At 43.0% G+C, this 18284-nt stretch overlaps 1 protein-coding gene across 1 annotated transcript in view; it reads left to right on the top strand.

Moving 5' to 3' along the window:
* The window catches only part of TBC1D32 (TBC1 domain family member 32), a 232910-nt gene that overhangs the window by 115597 nt on the left and 99029 nt on the right, over positions 1–18284 (top strand). Inside the window, exons 22-23 of the mRNA XM_018563470.1 lie at positions 2507–2633; positions 17494–17582. Coding sequence (XP_018418972.1) covers positions 2507–2633; positions 17494–17582 — 216 coding nt within the window. The remainder of the gene's footprint in view (positions 1–2506; positions 2634–17493; positions 17583–18284) is intronic.

Raw genomic sequence — 18284 nt, forward strand, 5'->3', positions numbered from 1 at the left:
TTTGTTGGGCTGCTTTTAGCTTTGATTACAATTTATGCATATGCCATGGCATTGTTTCGATAAGCTTATGCACTGTCAAATTTATTTCCATTCCAGACTTGCATTATTATTATTAAGGATTCATATAGCGCCAACAATTTGTGCAGCACTTTACAAAATGTAAGAGACAGTTCATTTGTAATACAATTTACAATACAGTACAATAGGGTTAGGAGGGCCCTACTCGTGAGAGCTTACAATCTAGTAGGAGGGGCAAGTGATACAAAAGGTAATATTTGTTTAGATTGAGTTATTGGAAGAAGTAAACAGGCAGCTATGTTGAGATGAGATATGCTTCCCTGAAGAGATGGGTTTTTAAGGATCGCCTAAAGGCAGACAGATTGGGTCAAGGAGTTCCAGAGGATGGGGGACACTGGAGAAGTCCTAGAGGCGACCATGGGAGGAGGTAATTAGAGAGCAGGAGATCTTGAGAGGAGCGGAGAGGAGGCTTTGGTTAATATTTTGAGATAAGGTTGGTGATGTAGGTTGGGGTGGAGTTGTATATGGCTTTGTCTATTGTTGTTAGTATTTTGAATTTTATTCGTTGGGCAATTGGGAGCCAGTGGGGGGATTGGCAGATAGGGGTGGCAGACGATGAACGGTTGGTAAGGTGGATGAGTCTGGCAGCAGCAGTCACAATGGATTGAATGGGGGGGCAGCCTGTTTAGTGGTAGGCCAACAAGGAGGGAGTTGCAGTAGTCAAGGTGAGAGATTGTAAGGGAGTGAATTAGAAGCTTTGTGGTTTGGTTTGTTAAAAAGGGGCATATTTGAGAAATGTTATGGAGGTTGAGTCGGCAAGATTTGGATAGTGATTGGATGTGGGGCTGAAAGGAGAGCTCAGAGTTAAGGATTACACTGAGTACCCTGGCTTGATGGGAGTGGTTGATCGTAGTGCTGTTGATTGTGATGGGGAAGTTGGGGGAGGGAACACGGAGAGGAGACAATATTTCAAGCTCAGTTTTTGACAGATTGAGTTTGAATTAGTGGTGTGACATCCATGCTGAGATATCAGTGAGTAGATTAGAGATACGTGAAGAGACAGAGGGGGTGAGCTGAGCAGTGGAGAGATAGATTTGGGTATCATCAGCATAAAGATGGTATAGGAAGCCATGGGAGGCTATCAATTGACATAGGGAATAAGTGGAGACAGAGAATAGAAAGGACCCAAGGACAGACCCTCTGGGGACCCCCACAGAAACAGGGAGAGGAGGAGGTAGAATTGTAGGTGGCACTGAAAGTGCACTGAGATAGGTAGGAGGTGAACCATAAGAAAGCAGAGTCTTGGAGGCCAAGGGATTGCAGTTTATTAAGGAGAAGCAGGTGGTCAACTGTGTCAAAGGCAGCAGAAAGCTTTAAAAGTATGATTATAGAGTAGGGGCCATAGGTTTTAGCAGTTAGTAGATCGTTGGTAAATTTTAGGAGGGCAGTTTCAGTGGAGTGTTGTGGACAAAAGCCAGATTGAAACAAGTTAATTGTTACAGGTTAATTGTTAGTGGTAAGGTGGCGTCCCATGCTGTTGTAGACCAGCCGTTCAAGAAGTTTGGAGGTAAATGGGAGCAGGGAGATGGTGGCCACTCTGGTGGCCAAGCCATGTGTGAAAATTATGTATCATGCTCCCTGAATCACTCTTTGAGCGAGATAAATCCTGTCATTGTCATCTTTGAATGTGCCCAATGTGCTGTCAGGGTCGTTCAGTATATTCAGGTAGACAGCTGACCTAATTTTTTGGGGATATAACGATGCTGATCCTAGACTTGACCAACTAAAGCAACCCCAGATCATAACATTTATCCAATGGAATGCTCTCTCCTATTTGCTTAGCTAAATGCATATGTCAGCTTTTTTTGCCTGCAAAGCAAGATTTGTCTGGATTTTGTTTTCTCATTTTGTCTCTCATAGTTGAGGTCTACCTATGATGCCAATTACAGGCCTCTCTCATCTTTTTAAGTGGGAGAACTTGCTGGCTGACTAAACTTTTTTGCCCAACTGTGTGTATATATATCTATCTATCTATCTATCTATCTATCTATCTATCTATCTATCTATCTATCTATCTATCTATCTATCTATCTATCTATCAAGTAAGTAAATGCTTACATTTAGTAAGTATTTAGTAAGTAAATGTTACTAAGAGTATTGCTATTGTGAAGAAATATGTAACATTATAAAGAATTCTACTAAGAAAAGATTGGTGACATGGAGTGAGAAAACCCTGTTTCACTAATGCAACATCCTAGGTAATCGGTTCATTTTCTTCAGTAATACACTAGTCTTATGCTTTCCTCTTGCTTGGCATCAGAGATTCCCCATAGATTTTGCCTATGACTGCCAGATGGTAAATGGTAATGCAGGGGTAAGTGTTATTTTTGCATTCAGTTATCACTCAATCAATCTTTTCTTAGTGGAGCTGCTCTTTTTCCCAAATAGAACACATTTTCAATTTTTAACTTTTTTTTTTTTTTTTTTTTAATATCAAGTCTTTTCTAGCAATGGTGAATTTGTCATCATACCCTGCTGTTTATGAGCTGCTAGGAAAGCAAGTCTTGCCATCAAAGAGTGAATACTCCCTCCGTGAAGTTCCCTCTTGCTTTGTTGTAAGTTATAATAGCTTTATACAAATATCTGTTTTCTGTGCTCTCAGCTGTGGAAACCAATTAGTCTTGCATTATTTACTATGTGATTTTTTTTTTTTTTTTTAACTATTAAAATGTAATGGATAACTTAGATAAGTGCTGTTTGCATCTAAACTGCATATATAATGTAATCCCAGTGCAATTTTGAAAACAATTCCTGCTTTTTTGGGGCCTGCATTTATGGGCTTTGTACTTGCAAACATGGTATGTCCAATGTTATAGAAGATGGTTTTAATTTACATTTAAACCTGTGGTCCATATTTAAAGTTCGAAGAGTTTTTTAATTGATTAGGTTTACTGGTTGCTTTGGGCCTAGCCTTGTGTAGAGCAAAATAGCCAACTACCCACTAAATATGCTATTCAGATTTGTGCATACATATTTATAGTCTGTCATAGTTTTTTCATTTATTTATAAATTCATCAGTTGTCACCTATTTGTTTTTGTTTTACTCAGCCCGATGCATTTAGGGTGATACCTGCAGTGTTGCATATTTACAGTTTTCTCCCCTATGGAGGACAAGTTTAACAATGAGACAGTATAATTATATGGAGTATGGTGAGAAAGCACTAAAGCAGTTCTGAGCCTTCCTGAGACCAGGGCCCCCTAAATTCTTCCAAAACCTATGACACTGCACTAAAAAAGTAAGTTAAACCCTTTTGGCCATAGTTCTCTTCAGGATAACAGGAGGACATAAACTAATATCCTCCAGTGACCCAAACTTAGTATATAGTGGGCTATTGCCTGGTGTATGCTGAGAGCGCTGAGCCGTGCCGCAGTATGTGTTTGCTGACTTCCCGATCAATAGAGCTGACCTGTGGCAGCTTCAGTATCACAAGTCGGCTTGAATTATGGAAATTATTGTTTTTCACTCACCCCCATAATTCTCCTTTTTAAATTCCAATAATAATGTATTAAAAAAGGGAATAATCAATGAAAATTATGAGTTACTGTAATTTAAATAGACACAATGGGAAATATTATTTAAGTCTATTTAACCTTGTCACCAGGCCTTTTTCTCACTACATTCCCCTGAGCCCCAGAGCATTTTTTTTTTTTTTAGGCAATGCCTCGGTTCTGCCTTTTGGGTTTTAGGTTGAGACAGCTAGGACTTTAATTTGGTATCAAATTTGGAATTATAGGGTTTATTTAATTGATTTGTATTCGTAATAGTAAAAAAAAATTGAAAAATAAATGCATTTTTCCTTAACCACTTGCTTTCGGGAGCATTTTCTTACATTTGTACACACATGATAAAGTCTGAATTTGTGGCTAGAAAACAGCTTCAGACCCCCAAACAATTGTATATTTTCTGAAAGCAGAGGCCCCGTAGAATAAAAAGATGCTAGTTGCTATTTTTTACGTTGCACGGTGTTTGCGCAAATGTTTATCAAACAAGTATTTTTAGGCTAAAATACACTAAAATTAAATTTAGTGCACACAAACAGTAAAAAAATACTTAATTTGTTGGGTAAAATATCAAAGATGTGGTCATGCCAGGTAAATTGATACCAAACATGTCAAGCCTTAAAATTGCGTGTGTCCGTGAAACCGCAAAAAACGACAATAACCAAAATTCCCCATAGGCGATGCTTTAAACGCTTTTACTGCTCATCAGTTTAGTGTTAACAGTGATTGATGTGCCTAGAATTATTGCTCTCACTCTGACACTCGTGACGATATGTAACATGTGTGGCGCGTTTTTGCACTTAGGTGCATCCGACGCGTGTTTGCGTTGTATGTGGGGGCGGGGAACTTTGGGTTTTTTCTTCTTTCATCTTTAATTTTTACAATTTTTTTAAATTAATTTGTTTACATTCATACATTTACATACATTTATCAGGGGTATGCATTTTACTTTAGGAGAGCTTTATTTGCATTTTATCACTACAGTGCAACATACTCATGGAAGGAAAAACTGTGTGCGTAAATCGTTAGCATAACATTAAGATAAGATCAAGGGGGTTATTCACTCGGCTGCTGAAGTTATTAAAAGAAAGAAGAAGAAAAAAACAACAGTGTGGGGTCTCGCTCCTGATCCATACCATACCCATTAGGCCATTAGGTCTGGTAGGAAAGTTAGGAGGGATCCCAAGTAAAAAAATGTACCCCTAAAATTCCCAACCAGACCTGGCATGGAACCATACTAAGTCACATCCCCTCCCCCCGCCCCCAAAAAGCACCTTGTCCCTGTGCCTATGGGGACTCGGGCATCTTCTTCACAATCCTGGGGTGTTGGTTGTGGAGGTCTGCGGGCAGGGGGGATTATTTGCATCGGGATACTCCATTAACTACATTTTTGACAATTCTTTTATTATTAAAAAACTAAATCCCTAAAATTGATCCAATGACATAATCCAGGGGTCTACTGGATTACCCCTTGATAACTCATCAAAGTAAAGACAAAACCCATCGCCCACCAACCCGACCTCATGTAACGAACTCCCGCGCACAATGAAGACTCTTGACAGATGCTGTCAAAATATAAACAATTGGTCAGAGCTAGCGGCTGACAACACCGCTAGCTCTGCCCAACTTTTTACATTTGTCCGTCACCTGTCAGAGTCTTCTCGCAGGTCCTGGACAAATTAAGACAAATAGGTGGAGTCAGCCGCAATGTCACGGATGGCTTTGCCAACTTGTCATTTAATGACAGCCCAGTGTCCTCGGGTCATTTCTCCTTCGGCAGACAGTTCTCCCTGCTTCGGCTGTGACTATGGCTAAAAAGTTTGACTCGGCTGCTGTACGGGCTATTGTGAATTCGGTTCGACTGAACCGAAGGTCTCTGGCGGCCGAAGTGAGCCGAAGGATCAGCCGAAGCTATGACTAGATCCTTCGGCTTCTTTATGAATAACCCTCTAAGTTGGCTTGACAAAGGCTCAAATTAGCAGGTTAGCAATTTTTTTCACAGGTTTGTGATTGCTAAAAATTTGAATGGCATTATAGTCACTTATGTGAGAATGTGTACAATGAATGCAGATGTCATCCAGACTATGGAACATTGTTGTGACCTGGGGATTACTCTGGAAAGAGAATACTTTATTTTTCTGGGCTATATAACGTATATTTTTCTATTTTTTACACTTTTTTATCTTACTTATTTTATCACACTTTTGTCATGGTGGTTCTGGATCTGGTCAGTAGAGACCACAGCTCCCCACCCCCTACCTTGCAAAATAGATCACTGTTGGAAGTGATCTGCTTCTGCAGGGAGGCACTAGACAGAGTTGTAACAGCTCTTTCCTAACCTCTGTGCTCAGAGGAAGTGCTGTGATGTCACTCATGATTTTACTACACTACCCATGTAAACAGAATGCTAAATGTTTACATTTGCTTTTACGGCACGCTCTCATGTAGTAAGCTTTAGAAGCATAGAAAGCCCAGAAGCAGATTGTTTTGGCTCCTGAGCATAGCACTTGGTCCCAGATGTCTCTGTGCGGTTGGGGGGCGGCACATAGCAGTTTTTGAGACCAGCTGACTTGTAAAATAACACTGGTAAAAAAAATCTGCTATTTCAGCACTTATTTAATATGGTTACTTGAACTCAGTGGTCTTTTTTTCATCTTTCCCTCTTATTTTTCATTCCTGTGTGCTAGGGGCATGTGCTGTTGTTGGGGGAGAAGTGGGAAGGGTGTGCTGTGAGCAGGACTTGAGGGTGCTGGCTGTAACAGCACACAGCAGGTATGCATTACAACAAATATGGATAACTGTTGTATTGCACACCTGCTGTCTGTTTCTATTTTTTTTTAAAAACAGAACAATATTCAGTGCTCTCAAAAAAAATGCCATGTAAAATATGTGTGGTATGTGAGCTATGTGGTATGCAGCTCTGAAAACCTGGAGGAGAATGCCTGTACATACTACAACAATAAAAAACACAAGAGCACAATAACCTTGATGGTGTATGTTATAGAGACTGCCTGTCTCTGTGTCAAGAAAAGAGAAACAAGAGACACTTACATGTGAATCCTAGGGACGGGATGAGGGGCCATTAAGGCATGTAAGTGTCTCTTTTTTCCCCTTTTCTTGACACAGAGACAGGCAGTCTCTAAAACATATATCATCAAGGTTATTGCGCTCTTGTGTTTTTTATTGTCCCCTGCTCACACAGTGCTGGGAATGGGATAGTAGCCAAGGACAATAAAGCTGGACAGGGGAGGAGCTCAAAGTCAGAGAGGAGTGTCCTCAGCAGGGAATTTGTAGATGCCCCTAGTTGGACAGCCTGAGCTTAACTTAATTAAACAGCCACTTGTGAGCTGTAACTTATAATAGGAGGGGCTTCAGGCTGATTTGGTGTGTGTGTGTATGTGTGTGTGTTAGGTTAAGTATCGTGCAGTAAGGCCATTTGGTCTCTTGTCTGATATCTGTGCTGATAACAGACTATATCATAAAACAAAGATGCTGTCTTGATTAGAATGGAAACAAATTAAATGCTTTGTTAATTTTTGGGTTTATCCTTCTTCAGATGTTGTAGAGTGTCATTTGTCAGCCTTAAACTCAGACAGGAGCTAGACCTATGGATTACATTTCAACACTGACAGAGAGATAAAATAACTAAATAACAGGACACAACAACATCTGTCCATTAGAGGTAGAAATGTACAATACCTATTTAGATTATGCTTACGTTGGTAATAGACGTTGTGCGAGTTTGTAAATTACTGAGTAAATGGGTAAATTAACCATGACACAACATACTGTTAACAGTCATTTATGTATTCTAAGTGCTGAGTTAATATTATATTGGTGTAGGTTTTGCTGTCTTTGTTGTGCCATGAAAAGCAATCTACACCAAACAAAAGAGAAATGTAGCAATCATACTTGTTCTGTTTGACCTTACTTTCCAACGGCTTTATTTATCTGTCACACCAAGAACACTCCATTATTTTTTAAATGAAAACTGTTCTATAATAAGCATTGTACATAATATTTAGACACCAGGAATAGGGTGATTTGACATAATCTATTGCTGTTAAATATTCACTGCATTGAACACAGATGCCATAGTAACACCACTATTAGTCATGGATGTGCCTATATTATTTTTTACTTTTTTTGGAAGAGAAAAATAAAAACTACCAGTTGAGATGAGTGGTTAACTTACAAAGACCAGTTAACTTTAGACTTATTGAGAACAGTCAGCCAGAGAATTAGGAGAGATGCCTATGGCGGGCTCAAAAGTCATGCTATTCCCCGACTTCTCTCAGGTAGTTCAACAATGATGCACAAAATTCCAAGATGTTAAGAAACACCTCCAAAAGCTACATCTCTCCTATTCTCTGATCTACCCAGCAAAGCTACGAGTTATTGCGGATGGAGAGGCACACTTCTTTGAGGCTTCCTCTCAAGCTTCATTCTGGCTGGATAAGTATGCCAATCGTCAGTCACATAACACCTGACTGTGCCGTGCTTGCTCTTAGAAGGGCTTTTTGACTACATCTACCTGCAACCTGTCGCATTTCCATTTGGTAACCTCTTCACTATTTTTCCTGTTTTGTGAAGTTCTCTTTTTCACACAATATTGGCACTATTGCACCACTTCAGACTGCCACTATTCTCCTCCTTGCTGTTTTTAGTAGTGGATCTGCTTGATGCTATTTACCCTCGAAGATTTCCCTGTGTAGACAGTTTTGATAGTTTGTTTTAATTTTTACTGTTTTTCTCTTTACTCTTTTACTATCATTTATTCTCCTCACTTGATCTTGCATAAAGCCACACTCTCTGGACAGTTTTCTATGCAGCGTGTTTTTGTTTTTGGTGCTCCTTACACATTGCCATTTGTTTTTCTTAGGATATGCCTGATCACTTAGTTAAATTAGTCTCCTGGAGCGTGAGAGGCCTTGGTGATGCCGTAAAGAGACATTCTATTTTCGAATATATACTTCATGACAAACCTTCCATTATCTGTCTACAGGTAGCACATACAACTCCAGATACTTGTAGCTTACTTGACAGGCGTTTCTGTCAACTTGCACTCGTATGCACGTGGAGTCTCCACACTTATACATAGAAATATATCTTTCTCCTGTATAAAGGTAAAAATAGATCAAGCTGGTCGTTACTTATTTCTCCATGGTCGTATATTTGAACTGGAATGTATTATTGTTAATATCTATATCCCGCCACCATTCTCCTAAGATGCACTTAAAGATCTTGGCTGATAAATTCCTGGCTGATAAATTACCCATGTTCTAGTTCTAGGGGACTTTAGTAACCTTATGAATCCCTCTATGGATAAGTTTCCTAGCAATGCGGATACTGATTCTTCCTCTGCAACAGCTTTTAGCAAACTATGTTCAGAGATGGGCTTAATAGATCTGTGGCGTTTGTCGCACCCCTCAGACCTACAGCATACCTGCCACTCTAGAACTCATACAATACTTTATCTCATATTGATTATGCTTTAGGGACTTCTGGGCTTTTGCCTTACACTAAATCAGTTGTAATTCAACCTAGATGCCTTTCAGACCATTCTATGTTATCTTTTCTACTTTAGCTGGGTCAATGGCTGTTCTCAGCTTCCTGGCGTCTATATCCTTTCTGGTTGACCTTTAGTAAAAGAATGTGCATCGCTGGAGGATGACATTTTATTTTTTTCTGTCTAAATGCTACCTCTGCATCTATTGGCACTGCATGGGACACATTGAAAGCCTATTGAAGGACTCTTCATTAAACATATTAGTTTTATTGAAACTACAACTAGGCACGAGGTAGATATAGCCCTCCAACCTCACCCACCAAGAATGGCAATGTGCCCAGAATCACCTTGAACCTTGCTACATCAGAAGACCCAAAACAAATTGTTTTTCACAAAACGGGTGTTCTGGGCTGAGGGTGATGCCGCAGGTAAGCTTTTGGCTCAGATAGCTCGAGCTCAACAACCCAATGTATATATTGGGGCCATTTCTGACCATTTGGGTGTCATTCACTCCGATCGGGAGAAAATCTTAGAAGTATTTTGCCATTTTTATAAATCCCTATATACATCCATGGCCCAGTATAATGAGTCAGAACTTCTGACCTATTTGCAATGTGTTATGCTGCTCACTCTATCAAATGCTGATGGAGAAGTTTTGAAAGTTTCCATTACGCTGGAGGAACTGGAAAAAACGGTAGCTAGCTTTCCAAATGGTTAAGCTCCTGGCCCTGGGGGGCGTGGCCGCGATGTGAGCCTGAGTGCACGTGTCTCGTGAAGCTCCGTTGCCTCCGCTCGTAACATCCTGCTTTTCTCCTGCCTACCGCTCTACCTGGCAGCACTTGACCCTCTATCCTGTGTGGGACTCACTGGGGAGCAGATCTATGTCCGCCAAGTCCCGCAGACGTGCCACTTCACAAAGGAAATCCACCCGAAACGCGAAGGGCACGGGGAAGGCCGGCACCATCTTGGATTCCCCTGTGCTCGTTCCTGGGCCTCTCCTGCCGCTGCTGGACATGGAGGGAGCCGGCGTGGAGGGGGTGAGTGGTGAGCCGTCCCGGATCTCTAACTCTGGGGACACGAGGTTGCAACCCCCGGAAGGAGCGGGGACCTCCGCAATCCTGGCAGCAATAGAGGGGTGCCAGGTCACCCTTACGGCCAAGATTGACCACCTGGCGGCGGAATGCACCCTAATTCGCCATGACCTGGATAAAATCCGCACGCGCCTCACTACTGCTGAGACGAGGGTGTCGCAGGTGGAGGATGAAGTGCAGGGACATACCGCCACGCTTACGGATTTGCAACATACCGTGCTGGCGCTGGCTGCAAAAGTGGATGATGCTGAAAACCGCATGCGGCGGAATAATGTGCGCATTGTGGGTATCCCGGAGGGCGAGGAGGGTACAGATGCGGTTCAGTTTGCTGAACAACTGTTCAAACGTGTTCTGGCTATGGACACATTGCCCCCTACGTTTCTGGTGGTGCGGGCGCACAGGGTGCCCATGGGCAGAGCCCCGCCGGGGCCCCCCGCGTTCCTTCTTGGCCCGTCTCCTGAATTACAGAGACCGAGACAGGATCCTGGCTGCAGCTCGTAAGTCTCCTGAAGTGTGCTGTGGGAATGCGCAACTCCGGTTCTTCCCTGATTTTTCTGCAGAGATATCCCGAGGTACTGGCGGCGATTGTCTCATTCCCTAATGGGAAATTGCCAGGTACGAAGGGCGTGCCCGGGGAATGGTATAAAATGTATGCAGAAGAACTGGCGCCCAGACTTCGGGACTTGTATGCGTCTGCTCTGGTGTCCGGTGAGTTCCTGGATTCCTTCCGGGATGCTCATGTGGTGCTCCTTCCCAAGCCCGGCAAGGACCCTCTTCTATGTGCCTCCTATCGCCCCATAGCTCTTCTAAATATGGACCTAAAAATTCTCAATAAGATACTGGCTACTCGGCTGTCGGGAGTGATTGGTTCCCTGGTAAATATAGACCAGACGGGGTTCATGCCTGGTAAATCCACGGACACCAACCTAAGACGGGTTTTCACACATGTCCATCTGACACAAGGTGTAGAGAGTAGTAGAGCATTGGTTTCCCTGGACATAGCAAAGGCATTCGACTCGGTGGATTGGGGATTCATGGCCCGGGTGTTGAATGCAATGGGTTTTGGACCTAAATTCCAACGCTGGATAGATATATTGTATAATAACCCCAGAGCGGCCTTGAAGATTGGTCATGCTCTCTCCGCACCTTTTCAGGTGGAGAGGGGCACGCGTCAGGGCTGTCCATTGTCACCTGCACTATTCGCTCTGGTGATGGAACCCCTGGCGGTGGCCCTCAGATCCTCCCCGCATATTGCAGGTATCCGTGTGGGAGGGGTGGAGGAGAGACTAGCGTTATACGCGGACGATCTTATACTTTTTCTTTCCGATGCTAACTCTTCTCTGAGAACAGTGTTGACCATACTGGAGGAGTTTGCTGTGTTCTCGGGGCTGCGGGTGAACTGGTCAAAGTCCCATATCCTGCCTCTAGGTCCGTTGACCCGCCCACGGGCGGACCCAAATCTTCCCCTTCGATGGGTTGACCGAATTACTTACCTGGGGGTCACCATTACTGCAGATGTGGGAGATTATTATAAACTAAATGTGCTTCCCTTACTCTCGACCACTAAACGCAGGCTCGAAGCGTGGATGCACCTTCCACTGACTCTCATTGGTCGCACCAATCTCATCAAAATGAAGGTGCTCCCTGTTTTGCTGTATTTCTTGCGCAATACCCCTACAGGTATCCCTAATGCTTTTTTTAGGCAGATGCATGGACTCTTCTCCACCTTTGTATGGAACTCCAGGACTCCACGGGTGAGGCTTAGCCTTCTCCAGGAGCCATGGACCCAGGGGGGCCTAGCTCTGCCTAACCTTAAAAAGTATTACCAGGCGGGGCAGATGGTGGTGGCTCATCGTTGGCTGACTGCGGATGAGGGGGATGCTGCGGTGGTAACGGAGGCGGCGTTGATGGGGTCCTACGCCGCCCTCTCGGGGTTGGTCTATAGGGGGGCGGGGGCGCCCTACCCACTGACGGCCCCTATGAAAACGACACTTAGCGCCTGGACTGATGTATGTGGGTCCCTCTACCCTGGCACTACAAACATGTCACCGCACGCCCCTCTGTGGAATAATCCAGCATTGAGCCATTTTATGTCTCTCCCTGACTTTCACATCTGTCCAGAAAAGCATATTAGGACATTGGGGGACTTGACTTTGGCCGGTTCACTTGCCTCCTTTGCAGAACTACGGGGGAAGTATGGTCTTCCTAATCGCTACCTGTTTCGATACCTCCAGCTGTGTCATGCCTTTCAGGCGCAGATGGGGGGGCAGCACTGCTCCCTCACGGTTACGCCCCTTGAGTCCGCGCTCAGGCGCGTAGGTCTCCGAAAACCATTGTCAACTGTGTACCAGGCCCTGTCGGGTACGGCAGGGGTCCATAGACTCCCATGCAAGGCGAAATGGGTATTGGACGAGCCGGATCTTTCCGACGATGCCTGGGAGGAGGTCTGGGACTACCCCTTCTCTCACTTGGTGTCGGTTAGGGACCGGCTCGTGCAATTTAAAATACTGCACAGAGTTTATTACACGCCTGCAAGACTGGCTAGGATCTACCGAGATACCTCCTTCTCCTGCTGGCGCTGCTCGGCACGGCCGGCTGACTTTCGACATATTTTCTGGGACTGTCCGGGGATTGCTAGATACTGGCAATTGGTCACAGAATTTATCTCGCAGGTTGTTGCAATTCCTGTACCACGAACCATCTCGGTGTGCTTGCTGGGGCTTACTGAACAGGTTGCCCCTGCCACTACCATCCGCATAATGACTGGGGTACTACTATTCTACGCTAGCAAGTAAGTGGTCCTGCATTGGAAACGGAAAGACCCTCCGACTCCAGCAGAATGGAGGGGTATTGTTGATGCGTCCCTGCATCTCTACAAAGCGACCTATATTCGCAGAGGATGCCCGCGGAAGTTTGATAAGGTGTGGGGTGGTTGGATTGCCTTAACCTGATATGGGTAGGAGCGGGGGCTGGACTTGCATAGGATAATTGAAGGGCCACTGGAGGGGATAGGGGTTGCCATGTTTTTATCAACCTCTTTCTCAATCGATGATCCCACCATCTACTGATTGACTTATGCATGTGTAGGCGGTTGTGTTGAGCAGCTGCTACGGAATGCCCTGTAGGTACACGCCTGACTGAGTTCCGACAGTTTAAGGGCCCGGCAGCGATCATTACAGCGATCATTACATGGATAATGTTGGACGCTAGGGCATTCCATTCGATTTTATATTGTGTTGTGGGAATATGCTCAGCCCCGGGGCTACTCCTGGCCCTGATGGCTTTCCTATAGATGTATATAAAAAGTTATGTGCAATCTCTTCTTCCCACTCTTTTGCAGATATATAATGATGCCCTCTCTAGGGGCTGTTTACCCCGCATTATGTACGACGCCACTATTGTAATGCCAAAATAAAAAAATCCCCTTTTCCCAGAGTCATATAGGCTTATTTTCCTTCTCAACACTGATGTGAAAATTCTGGCACACAGATTATCCAATAACATTGCATCAATCATACACCTTGATCAATCTGGTAGTTTAAATCCACTGCTGTAAATATCCAGAGTGTTTCTGAATATGCAAGCCCCAATTGACAACCCATAAAACAGGGCCCTGCTTGCTTTAGATATTAACAAGGCTTTTGACAGCATGGAGTAGCGCTATCTTTGGGCCATTCTTTCAGCATTTGGCTTTGACCCCCAATTTTGTAGTTGGTTGTGCCTTATATACCATCACATTTCCCCTAAAATAAAAAATAATGGTTCTTTTTATTTTATTTTTGATCTACAACAAGGTACTACGCAAGGATGCCCTTTATCACCTTTTTTGTTTGCCCTTGCCATTAAGCTCCTTGCGGTTCTCGTTTGGCACTCTACGGATATAGTTGGCGTTAAACGTGGCCTGCAAGAGGAACAAAAAGTATGCAGAAGACACCTTGCTTTTTTTGGCAGATACTAAGTCTTCTTTTCATAATGTTATGCTCCATTTGATTGACTTTGCAAAATATTTAGGCTAATAGTTAATTGGGATAAATCTAATTTACTTCCCATAGACCCTTTACCCACCCCGTTAGCTACAAACATGTCCCATTTGCAGATCCAATCATCTATTTCCTATTTGGGCATACATATATCTACGTGTCTTGCAAAAAATCTCTCACCGTATTTTGCGCTCCATAAGACGCACTTTTTCCCCCCAAAAGGGGGGCAAAAATGTCTGTGCGTCTTATGGAGCGAATCCCTATTGCCCGACACCTGGGACATGCAGTTTTGGGCGCTGGGCGAGTAGTTTTTTTGTACATTCAGCCCTGCTCCGGGCAAGCAGAGCTAAATGTACAGTGGGAGTCGCTGCTCGTTTAATACAAGTGATCTATACAGATCACTTGTATCAAATCGAGCGGCGGCGGTGATCGTGTCCGGTGCCCCACCCCGCTGTGGTTTTCGGGGTCCCCCGCTCCTCTGAGGGACCTGTGACCACGGCAAAGGAGCTTACCATTGAGTCCGTAGAGCAGACGAAGAACATACGTTCTTCCTCTGCTCTGTGAGATCACTGAGACCGTGGCGCTGTAATCGCAGCGCCACCTGTCTCAGCTATCACTAAGTGCAGCTGTCAGAACCGTATCCTCCCTGCGTCCCATGGTTCGGTGCACCTTTAGGAGCGCAAAATACGGTAATTTGAACCCACTACTAAAGAGATTTAAGTCCCAGCGCACATCTTGGGTTAAACTTCCTCTCTCAGTTGCAAGTGGAGTGAATTTAATCAAAATTATATGGATGCTCCAGTTACATAACTCTCCCACATGGATTCCCGGTAAAACTTTTACTCTAATTAACAGCATCTTCAGAGATCCAATTTGGAAACAGAAATTACCTTGATTAAAAGTTGATGTACTAGAAAGGCCTAAAGATTCGGATGGACTTGCTCTCCAAAACGCCTGGATCGACTTTCTGGCCTTTCAATTGCAACATCTTTCTGTCTGGATCATAGTGGGATAGATTCACAATTATTTAATATCCTTTAGCACCATTTGGTTCTGATGAAGGAGGCGTGACCTCGGAAACGCGTCAACCAAAGAATGACTGACAGCCGGCAGGCTAAGTCTGTTTTATGTGATCTGTTCATGCCTGATTTCTATCTCCTTTTGTGAGTACAAATCCAACTGGTTTTTATTCTTGTTCATTAGAAAGGTTTTACATGATGGAGGTGCTCTCTGTGTTTTATATTTCAGTTATGTGGTTTCCCTAACCAGCTAGAGCAGCCCTAAAAGTGCAATACACTGAAGATTTTCCTCTCCCCTCATCACTGACTCATGTTGCTTGCGCTTATGTGCTTATTTGTTTGTCCTTTAGCACCTGTTTGAGGATTTGGACCCTCTTCGTTACTTAGATCGTGATTTATACGCTAAGACGTATTCACAATTCCCCATTTTAAAATTGATATTCAATTCTACTTTAATTGTCCGATGCTACTAAGCTTTCCATGAAGAAGTGTATGTAGGTTAAGTAGAAGAAAAGATATATTGTTTTCTTATGTGTTTTTGCTTTTGTGCTGCAAAATTGAATACGCTTGATTAAATGAAGAAGCATTTGATATATTCGTATACAGTATATACAAGGTTTGTTTACTGGTCCAAGACTTTTTTGAAGTTATGTGTTGATGCAACTGATGGCTTCTTAAACACATATTCTTTATCCATCAAGTGTAGCTAGTATTACTGTTTGTGCTTATTTACATATTACATGGCTTGGCATTTGTAATTCATGAAGCTTCTCTCTAGCTGTTTAATACTCATAGCTTTATGTGATGCTGACACAAAATTCAGATGCAAAGCACAAATGCACTGCACAGTCACAGCAGACTGGCATCACTGAGTTATAGGCTTCATCTGAAAGAAAAATCATAACATTGTGAATTCTCTTTCTTTCTGCGGAGGAGAAACCACTTTCAGGGAGCAACTATAAATTAGTCCAGGTAGACCATCTCTGGATTAAATCTAAATGTACTATATAGATAGAATTTATTTCTGCAGTATCATTTTGTAGAAATGAATATTATTGTTGTGATATATTATCAAAGCAAGGCTTGATATGCTTACAGTTCAATCGTTATTGTTTTGTTAAGTAAATAAATGTATATCAAATATAACTGTAGTAATATGATTAAATTAAACGGTTATTCTGCCCAAAACTGGTTAAACTTTCCATAGATGTTGGAGTGTTAAAGGAGAACTATGGGGTTAAGTATTTTCCCCAATGCGCAATGGAAAAGTGTCCGTAGGCTATTGAGATACTGGTGAAAAAAGCAATTACAGTTTTGCCCTTCTTGTACCTTTCACGTAAAGGAGAACTATGGGGTCAGGGCTTTTCCCCATAGTTCTCCTTAGGGTAACGGGAGGACACAAACTAGCGTCCTCCTGTCACCCTAGGCTCAGTATACAACGAGCTGTAGCTCGCTGTATACTGAGACGCCGCAGCTGAAGCGGATCCTGACAATTGTGCCGGGATCTGCCCAGCTGCATGACCGACAGCTGGCTCTGCCTATCTAGAGGCAGAGCCAGCTGTAACCGCCCCCTCCCCCGTCCGTTCCGCCAGTCAGCGCTGGCGGATCAGAGCGGGGAGGGGGGTATCAAGCCCCTCCCCTGTCACGGCAGAGAGCTGTGACAGGATCGAGAGGTGAGCGAACGCCAGTATATGTTCGCTCACCTCCCGATCTACTGAGCCGACCTGTGACAGTCTCATTGTCACAGGTCGGCTAGAACTATGAGGTGAGTGAAAATCACTCACCTCATAGTTCTCCTTTAAACTACCTAACAATGGTTTATATTTATGTAATGGGATTTATGAGCTTAAAATAACCCTGTCGGCCATTAAAAATCTTAAAACAAAAAGAGTAGGCAACTCAAAGTATCTGCAATTACTTTATTAGGCAGAAAATAATCTTATGCATACCTCTTTGGGACTAGTTTCACCTTATTGTTTAGTTGATTTTGACTAGGCTAGGAAAAGTAAGAGTTTCTCTTGACAGCAGGCCTCCCAGTGAGTGCATACTTATTTTGTTTCCTCCCCTGTCAGCCTGATCCACTACTGCAGCTCTTGAAAGTGCAAATGTTGTCTTGCAAAAAGTGCTTTAACCCCTACCCACGCACCCAGATGACAGCACTTATAAATGAAATGAGTATAAATGGTCAGGAAAATATGCTTTTCTGTTAATTACAATCTGTAAAAAGTCAGTGAAATAGCTAAAATACAATTTCTTGTTATGATATGATTTAAAAAAAATAGTCTAAAATGTTGCTTTTATTTACATTGTTTTAGGATATATTTGATCGGCTTGTTGTTGTGGATTCAGTTGTCAAAATTAACTCCTTATTTAACTATGAGCAGTCCCACATTTTTGGATTAAGGTAAGAATCATTTTCTTAAAGTGTTTTAATTTTTGGAACATGATAGAAGATGTGGCATTGCTATAATGTTAAATGTGTTCTTGAGCATAACATATGCGAGGTAAAAAAAATCTAATGTTTTATTCTATCTTTACAATGAATCCCTCTTTTCACATCAGAAGCGCTGCCTTGGACTGGATTACATCATCAGAGTGCAGAACTAGATTGACAATAAATAAAGAGGAATTTCAGCAAATGTAGACTGTTAGCAGGAACATTTGAGAGTTGTCATTACTAAATTGTGCATGCTCAGGAGCAGTCAACTGCAACCCTTGCATCACCAAGGGTCTGCACATATGATTCAGTGTATAAATTGCTACAAAAGACTGCCACAGACTGCAGACATAATGCATTACAGGAGATAGTCAGAGCATGGAGACATACTGCAGGATCCAGAGACTGGGAACATGTTATGTGGTCTACTGGGCCATAGTGTGGGCACCAGGGACCTGAGTCACTGGTCTAGAAAACGTATGCAGGATCAGAATTGATACTTGAATGGCAGCATTCATGTTTCATGTCATTGACTTACTAGATAGTGAGACCTGGATCAGGATTATAGACCTTGAGTTTTCACCATTAAAACATTTTAGGAAAAGCAGCATATTTCACCCCAACACCCCCCCCCCCCCCCCCCCCCCACTTATCAAGCAAAAAGAAAAA

The sequence above is a fragment of the Nanorana parkeri genome, unplaced genomic scaffold (assembly GCF_000935625.1).
Source record: "Nanorana parkeri isolate BGI_ZX_2015 unplaced genomic scaffold, ASM93562v1 scaffold22, whole genome shotgun sequence".
Classification (NCBI taxonomy): domain Eukaryota; kingdom Metazoa; phylum Chordata; class Amphibia; order Anura; family Dicroglossidae; genus Nanorana; species Nanorana parkeri.